Here is a 9,157-nt window from a genome sequence, read left to right as displayed (position 1 = left end):
GTTGGAGGAACCTAAAAATCCCCTCCCTTCCAGGGTGTCAGCCACTCGCTCTGTGCAATTTGGATGAAGAAATTTTAAATTGACACCTTGGTTTCCCAATCTGATTCAGGTGTCAGATGTCTGAGCTTTATTAGATTTACACAAGAGGGACTAGCTGTGGTGTGCTAGGATGGGGCACATAGGATCGTTGCCATCTGCTACATAATTATTCTGTACAAGACCTCAGCTTGTGATGGGCTTGCTCGAAGAACAGTTTAAGATGTATGTAAACCTGAGGATAGCTTTGCTATTTGATGCATGTGTGTAGAACTTGGAATGAGTGAGGCTTTAGGCTCACTCGTGCTTCCAGATCACATTTGTATGACATTCATTCTTAGAATACAAGAATCCGGAAGCTCAGCAGGCATGCACTGTAACATTAAGGCAGATGATTTGACACATTGAATCCAATGTAAGGCCCCTTCCTTTAACTAAACAGAGGTGCAGTTTATTTTCTGAACTCCGTATTCTTTTTCGGAGTAAGGCATAATACAGATTTAGAACAAATGTCAAAATATACCATTTGACGTGGTTTTGTTTATCCATTGGCTGTTGTATGTTACCTTATCACAGCAGTTTTTTTTTTTTAAACCATAATTTGGGAAACTAGCAAGGTTTTCTTCTCCTGCCTAATGGAGTAGCCCTTGTGACTCATTGCCTTGTAGATCATATTCAGTGCTTGCTATAAATTAGACCAGGCTTAGACTAAGCGGACAATTTTTCATAATGAAATGACCGACTAGCCAATATCTTCAGCTGTATGGATTCTTGATTTTTTTTTTATAAATCTTCACCGTTTGTACTTTGAATCCTGTCTCGTGAATTTTCTTTGCCCGCTGGGTAGGTTGTTAAACGTTGGGCTCGTCTGAAATAGGCTCAGTCTAGACCAGTGATACTCAAAAGTACAGCCCTCCTGATCTTTGCGCACGGCCCCTCTGGTTAGCAGCACGGGGCTCCCGTTTACTATACAGAGCTCGAACATTAAATTATGTTGAATAAACAGGTAAGCATTTATTTACATGCAGTTAACCAGATGAATTAACTAAGGAGTTGTGACCTGCTTAACTTTAGGAACACCTTGATTTATATATAAAAAAAAGCCATCTTGCAGCAAGTGTGTGAAAACATGAGAAGTCTCTTCGAAATCCAAAAAGTGTGTTAACATGCAGAACCTTACTTTAGTAGAGTAAACTTTTGGGCCCCATGGAAAATCTCTGCGAGTGCCCATGGCCTAGACCCATCAATTGGGCCTTTTAATTCCGAAAAGCCCAGTCGTGTGCCTAGAAAGTATAACCACCCAAGTTCTATTGTAATATGATGCACTTGCAAAGTCTATGCAACCAATGGGTGTTTTACATATGGGTGCCCGTGCATTTAATCGAGCAGAAATGTGGCTATTGCCCCAACCCAGAATCTTTAATATGTATGTAACCCATGTTATAGCTTCACTACCCGACTGAACCATCTTTCGGAAGAAGTCTGTGTTGTCAAAAGCTGAAGCCTGGTAGGTGTCGAATCATTACCTGCGAAATAACTTTAGGGGCATCAATTTTATATATCTGTTAACTGACTTTGGGAGCACTGTGCAGGGTCGAACTGGCCGAAAGGGAAATTGTCTGATGGGCTGGTTTGATAAGTCATAGTGTGGGACCATTCTTCGGACTGTTTGTGGGCATGTTATATTGTCCAATCCGGTTTTTATTGTTGATTTCCAGATTAAAACAAGCACTTCCTGCAGCAAGCAGGAAGATATGCAGTCTTCCATACCTTGCAAAACGTTGCGCTACAGGTTTTAAAACTGCCCTAATGTGCAGACATAGGACACTTAACTATCCAATTCACTAATGGGGCCACTTTTTATGTTGGTGCCCGGGGCCATTGTCTGTCCCAGTCAGACCTGGACACTGCATTAACAGGTCTCCTCTGAAATTAATCTTTTGGCGCCTCCATTCCCTACCTTTTGTCCATTACAGAGGAGTGTAGTTGACCTGCAAGTGTATGGCATCCATACATTCCAATAGTCCTGATTCAGGCGTGTGTACGAATCAATTGGGGGGGCAATACTTTTTTTGGTTTTTGTAATCCTCCCACGCTCCTGTCCTAAAATGGCATGTAGGTTTTTGGTAAATTGCTGACCGTGTGGCATACCCTTTTCACACAGATATCTTTCCATCGGTTATAACAGGTTTCAAAGATGGCTAAAATAGTTTATCATTCACCACAATGACACTAGAAGCCACTTTTCACACAACTATGATTCTGAGACAACCTTGAAGTCTCAAACACCCCAGCGTGCAAAATTTAAAAAAAATAAAAAAAAATAAAAAGCAGCACGGACTACCAGAAGGTATTTGAGAGTTTTACATGGGCACTAGTTACGGCACTGTGAGTGCGCTTTTTTTGCGCAAGGGGAGGTTCAGCAATTTGCCATGCTAGCTCAAACTAGGGGCCACATGTACAAGCCATTTTGCATTCGCAAATGGTGCAAATCACTAAATTTGACAGTTTGCAAACGCAAAATATCCTTTTAAGATTTAGGAAAGGCTTTGAAGTTGCAATTTTAGTTATTCGCAATTCCGTAAGTACATGTACCAAGCATTTTCTACGTGCAAGTTGCATTTAAGAAATGCAGTTACCATGGACTCCCAAGTCTATGGTAAACCACACGCAATTTCTTTTAATGCATCTTTCAAAGTGCCATATTGCACACACTTACCCCTCGGCATGTGTGCACTTTACTACATGTGCACATTTTTGGGGTGCTTCAGTGGGGCCTTAGACCCCCGGGCACCCTAGTTAATGCATTACCTAATTTGAAATAACTAATTGGGTAACCACAAATTAGATAATGCAGAACTATAGGTACAAATATAGTATTACCCAATACAAATCTTCAAGTTCAGCTATTAGGTAATCGCTATTTTCTTACATACCACTTTCCCTTCATTAAGTAGCGATTACCTAAAATTCACTATTTAAGGAATGATACATGTGGCCCTAAGCAACATAAAGGATCTCCGGCCATATTATCAAGAAAGGGCGATACATTATCGCCGCTTTTATCGGCAGGACACTGCTGCTAAAGCGGCGATAATGGGCTTGATAATAGGGCCTTGTGAATTCCCATAGCAGCCCAGGTTCTGGTGTTACCCTGGGCTGCTATGGGATTTCACAAGGGCATATTATTAAGCCCACTATCGCCGCTTTAGCGGCAGCATCCTGCAGATAAAAGCTGCAATAACGTATCGCCCTTTCTTGATAATATAGCCCCTCGTTCTCAAAAGGTATTGTCTGGGACCTGTCGGCTGCCATGGAATGGCAGCATTAGCACACTGGCCTGCTTTTGGGTGAGTTCATAGAGGCAATCCACAAGGACGTTCTAGTGGGGATTGTGAAAAAGTTTGCGAACTATTACTGTAGGAGTACTATACTCCTGCCCTTCCTTGGACTCGTCTATGCAAGTGATGGCATCCTGTAGGGGCGTGTTAACTCAAGAACCATGCTGGCCTGAAATCGAACCCAGAGAAGAAATACTTGAATGGTGTGCTTAAAACCCCTGGATCCCTGCAAACTCACCCGCAAGGAGCATGTGGGTTGCGATGCACAACTACGCAATATAAAACAGAACAAATCACTTGTTTTAGTGTTCAGATCATTTATTTAAAAAAGTACAAAACACTGTGCAAATGTCGCACTTGAACGTCAAGTGTAGTAATCTTGTAAATTGCAATGGGCATCGTAAATAGTGCTTTGGGGGTCTTTCCCCCACAAATGGTTTAAGGTGTCTTCACGTCACCAATGCATTCCTGCACAAATATGTAGCTGCCATCAAAATCAGAGCGCAAGAAAAAAAAATCCTGGTCAGTCAATACAAATGGCTGGCTTGAAGTCGGCATGCCTCTATGCAAGTTTAGCTACAGTGCAAGTATCAAAATCTTAGTCTCGGAGTAAAAAAAAAAAAAAAAAAAAAAAAAACTGCAGAAAATGCAGCCAGACATAGGGAGTTGTGTCTGCAAGTGGCCAGCGCTGGCAGACATTCCCATTCTTGCAAGGGGGCGCACAACTTACGTCCTGCATAGAGGGATGCATTACATCGTACCTCGCTTATAGGCTAACATTTCAAACAAGTAAATGGTCGTTAAAGAGATGGACTCAATCCACCTCCACAAAAAAAAGCAGTCCTGCTGCAGACAATGGAAAAAAAAATACATTTTTAAAGCAAGTGGATCTACAGTGTATAAAAATGATATCGACTTGATCAGTTATGTGCAAATTTACAATTTAGCTGAAGTTACAGTACGTATATAACACTGAGACGATTAGTTCAATTCGGCTTTCAGATCTGTTTTACGTCACATTGGTAAAGACCGGGAGGGGAAGGGTGAATGGAGGAGGAGGCCCAAAACCAAATGCCGTTCGCTTTCACATTTAAACATGCCCAGGCAGTGGATCATATTAAGTGATGAAGCCACAAGCTTCATTTACTAGACTGGCCCCTTCTTGAAGGGTTCACTTCCCGACACTCCTCCCAGCAGCAACTGGTTCTGTTCAGTATTGAACAAGGAAGTGTCCTGCTCCGCTCGAGGCAGGCAGGCTACAGCAGTATACTTTAAACGGTCCCCTGGGGGTGGCCCGGCCTCTTCCCTCAGCAGTCCTCTTCATCCAGAAGCTCGTCGGAGCTGTACAGTTTCTTTTTCAAGACCCGGAAACCAGAGCCGAGTTTGAGGGCTTGGCCAAAGCCTGGAGTGATGGCAGGGGAGGCAGTGAACAGGCTCTGTATGCGGGGCCAAAGTCCGGGTTCAAGGGTCAGGATCAGGGTCAGCTGGAAGGTGGGCACCACCGAGGGGTCGATCGTCAGTTGGCCAACACTGTAGACGGCCTTGCCATGTTCGACGTACAAGTCAATGAGGGCTCCCTTCAGGCCACAGGGCTCCGAATTGGACAAGTGCAGGAGTTCGCGGCCTACGCGTGCCAGGAGCCGGTCTGCAGCCACCAGCTTGGAGCACCGCAGTGCGTGGATCTGGGTCTCGTTCAGGAAGAGCTCGATGAGGGCCAGCAGGTCGCAGCAGAGCAGTTCTTCGCCGCGGTCGTACAGCAGCTCCGGCTCGCCCATAAGTGCAGGATCGGGTAGCGAGAGATTGTCAAGGCTTTCAGCATCTGAAAGAGGCGAGAAAAACGTCAGGTCCACTGAACGAGTTGGACTTAAACCATACATTGACTTAGATAAAGTAATTAAGCATACTTGAGACAAGCCCGACTACTGACAACAATTCGGCCTCAACCACTTCCATACCAATTCTCCACAGGCTCTATGCCCAAAAAGTCTAGCTCCGATGAGCCTTATAAGAAATAAAATTTTCACTCGAGGGCAAAATAATGCCCACAATTGATAGTTGTCAAACAAATGAAGACCACTGGCCACGGAGTCAACAAGGAGGCCACAATTTGTCTACGCTGAACTTGATTGTGTACAGCCAACCATCAACATATTATAAGTGTATACTTAATGCTAATATTACTCAAAAAGGGTTTGAAAGGTTTCAAAACAGTGCATGTTAGGATTGCCAAAGTCAGGCGCAACAAGGCTGGATCTGTAGGAAATATGAAGGAAGATAGAGCACTTCGATAGATGTTGGTACATTCCGGATCTAGGTTAAGTACCAGAGGCCTGCCCCAATAAAAAGTAATATTCCTGCAAGCAGGCTACTACAGTACTCAAGAGGCAACAGGAGATGGCAATAAAGTAGCAAGTTAGCAGATGGAAGTCATTAACTGACAGTCCACAACTTAAGGGGGGGGTGGGTTAATGAAAAGATAATGTTACTGATGTGAAGGCAAAAAAGTATTTCCCATAGTGTTCTAGAGGAAAGAGTGCGGTCTGCCTTGACAAAAGTTTCATACAGTGTTGATGGAAGGAGTGAAATATTTTGGAAACCCCACTGGATAGCAGGTACATCTTAAAGGCATGATCGGCCTTATCTCCAGTACGTTGGATTGACTACAAAAGTACTGGTGGATGGGAGAGGCAAGTTTAGTGTTACATGTGGGATTTGGCTATTGGGACATAAACTCAGACTTAGAGAACACTCACCATAATCTTTGGTATTGGTCATCTCGCAGTCAGTACTGTCCAAACTTCCGCAGTAGCCAGAAGTCTCCAGGATGCTCTCTGGGCCACTTTCCACGCTGCTCTCCAAGCTCGCCATACTGCATCTGAGGCGAGAATCACATTGCTTCAGGCTTGGAGCCTTCGAGTGTGCTTGCGGCGACCCCCGCTTCGCCCGCGAGGACATCCAATACAGTCCAGTGAGGGTACCCCAGTGCGCAGGCATTGCAGATCCTCGAGTCAGGCTCTGAAAGCAAAGAGAGGATATTGTAATAGACTACCCATGATACATTGCATTAACCAAATATATATGCAAACAAGTACATGACAGATGCAATATTGGAAACCGATTTTGTGAAGGGCAAAGATGTCAATATGCTCACATACTTTACACTGCCAAAGCACAATAGCTACCAGGTGTACTGGTGTAGAAGTCATGCACCAGTAGAAAGAATGAGCTTTAAGTGTGCTAGCAAAGCACAGAAATAAACCCCCAAAAACACGTGTTAAATGATACATAAGCGTAATAAGAGTGGAAGCCTAATTAAAAGACTAGGACCTGCCAACAATATCCATAGAATCAATAGTTCAGTCATTTTCAACATAAAAGAGGCAAGATAGGAAATGCGCAAAATACATCAAGTGCACAAAGACTCCGATTACATCAACAGCAGATCCTGCTGCAAAAACAAACAAAAAACTGCAGATAGCACCATAAGAGGGCGCTACGACTGAACGGGAGCCTAAAGAAAGCTTGATTGTTTACACACCGAAGGGGAAAAGGATTGACACCTGCAGAGAACATCAATACGACGTCACATGCAAAGACAGTCGCTTGCATTATTCCTGTAGCCATATCAACTCTTTTAAACAATTGTATTTAAGTGGTTGTATTTTAACCGCAGCGCCACCCGTAAAATAACTTGACAACTTTAGTATGCTTTATAAAAGTGTCAATAAGCGCAGCAGAGTCCAAGGAACGATGTACTTTTCAGAAGTTGAATCTTACTTACAAGTTTTAAACAATAGCGCCCATTACAATGTATATCAAAGTTTATAACGTAACCGGATTTAAGAAAAGTGAGTATTATTTTAAAGTCGAAAGTTGGATTTTAAACAGTTCACTGAGAGCTACGATTCACTTTAGAGAATTAGCGCAGAGAACTAAACCAGGGCTGCGATCCGGTTTAGATACTTAGCATAGAATATTAAACCTAGTCCCGATTAAGAATTACACATAACATCAAAAGCAGAAAACACGCATTTTACAAAAACGAATACACATCATAGAAATACGCAAGCTACAGAACAACTGGGTTTAATAAAGAAAAGCTCACACTTACAGTGATGCCTGAGGTAGTCCGGTGACGGACGCGAGCCTGCTCCGCTGGCCGGGAACTGTCAGTGCGCTGCAGAGACACCCGTCTCCCCAGAAGTACACCTCCTCCTCTCCCTTATAAGTGCTCACCACATCTCTCCCTAGAGCAGAGACAGGTCTAGAACTCTCGTGAATGCTGTTTATAAAGACGAACAGGCCGCGCCCTCCAAACGTGTGGCGTCACTGACGCCGCCGTAGACACACCGCTAATCAGTTTAGCGAAGTGGCCAATGAGAGAGCTGCTCACGCTCTCAACGTTCTGTCCTGCCTGGTTACAGGAGGCGCCCCTCCTCCGCCGCCCGGGGCTGAGATGGACGTGATTGAAGAGCTTGTTTACCACAGAGGAGGATGGTCGGGGATCCTGGAACAAAGCCAGCCAGGACCCCGGTGTATCTGAACACACAATAGCTTTCTTTTTCTACATGCTTGTGCTTTAATTGTTTGTGTGTTAGGATCTTATTCCCGAAAGGTGAGGGGGGGCTCCTCCCCGGAGCACAGGTCTGAGATTTACTCTCTTCGCAGTGTCAGGGCAGCTCAAGATTATGGACTTTCTCATTTCAGTAATACACAATATTTAACTGTTAACTACGCGACTCGTCAGAATCTCTGTTTATGTTTTCTGTTGGGGTTTTACATCGAGAGAGATGTAAATGAAATACATTCTAGCTGCTTTCTAAGGGGGCGTAAATGAAATACATTCTAGCTGCTTTCTAAGGGGGCGTGAGAATAAACAATCCGGAGATGTATGTTCCAAAGGGAGGAACATGTTTTTTTCTGTCCTGTGGATTTTTTTTTAGTTAAATGCATTTGTTCAATATACTGCCTGTTGTAATGCCGCATATGTGTGTGTCTGTCTCTGCTTCAGGGGTGCCAGGCAAGTAGTAAAAGTAGGCCAGGCTTACCACCTGGCCAGTTTTCTACCGGCATCACCCGTATTTCAATGACCCGGCTGTGCAAAATCCTTCAAAGCCGTTATTTTTAGACCCTAAATGTACAGGCTTCAAACAGGAACTATAAATAAAATCACTTTTTTTTCTCGATTAAATCATTTTTTTTAACGTAAATAACTTTTAAATGTGTTCTAGAAGTGCAGTAATGGTCTCTGACTAACAAAGGCAGAAAAGTCATGTTACAAATATATACGATTTTTGCTTCGAGTGTATTTAGTGTCATGTCTGGGGCTTTGCAGACTCTTAAATCAACAATGAATGGCAGATATGTATTTTTTTTCTCTAGGGACGGTGTAACCCAAATGTGACATAGATATCGAGAGCATGATTGCATTTATTATAACACAGGTAAAACTCCTATTCAACGTGATATGGAATCTTCTTGTAACACCACATACAATGAAACGTGTCTAGTGTGCCAGAAACGACTAGTTAGCAAACTCATATCTTGTTTGGTTAAAGCTCTATTTAGTCCCATCACCAATTTTCACTTTTTGGGAGATTTCGTAGGTCCCTCTGGTATAGCTGATATATATTGAAAGCCCATAATTGCATCAACGTGGTGTGATTAACAAATCAATTCCAGATATTCTGCTGAGAAGCTGTGTATTTTAAAAATGTCTAACGTAGACCTTGATTTCAAAATGGTTGTCATGGTTCTTTGCTACCTTTCCCTTGCATGTA

At 43.2% G+C, this 9,157-nt stretch overlaps 1 protein-coding gene across 1 annotated transcript; it reads right to left on the bottom strand.

The window, feature by feature from the left end:
* Nucleotides 1-3,677: 3,677 nt before the first annotated feature.
* Nucleotides 3,678-7,642, bottom strand: DDIT4 (DNA damage inducible transcript 4). Its single transcript, XM_078643077.1, has 3 exons — nt 7,489-7,642; nt 6,131-6,392; nt 3,678-5,196 (listed from the first exon to the last, which is right to left on the bottom strand). The coding sequence occupies exons 2-3, from the start codon at nt 6,369-6,371 to the stop codon at nt 4,685-4,687; spliced, it is 753 nt and encodes a 250-aa protein (XP_078499203.1). The 5' UTR covers nt 6,372-6,392; nt 7,489-7,642; the 3' UTR covers nt 3,678-4,684.
* Between the last annotated feature and the right edge of the window lie 1,515 nt (nt 7,643-9,157).

Source organism: Lissotriton helveticus, chromosome 5_1 (genome assembly GCF_964261635.1).
Source record: "Lissotriton helveticus chromosome 5_1, aLisHel1.1, whole genome shotgun sequence".
NCBI lineage: Eukaryota > Metazoa > Chordata > Amphibia > Caudata > Salamandridae > Lissotriton > Lissotriton helveticus.
The sequence above is the reverse complement of the archived record's forward strand: the minus strand, read 5'-3'. Positions and strand labels throughout refer to the sequence as shown.

Bases quoted from the DNA above. Each gene is read 5' to 3' on its own strand.
- DDIT4 (XM_078643077.1), bottom strand. From the start codon at position 6,371: ATGCCTGCGCACTGGGGTACCCTCACTGGACTGTATTGGATGTCCTCG. The intron at 5,197-6,130 runs GTGAGTGTTCTC...CGCCTCTTTCAG, and splicing joins GACCAATACCAAAGATTATG to ATGCTGAAAGCCTTGACAAT.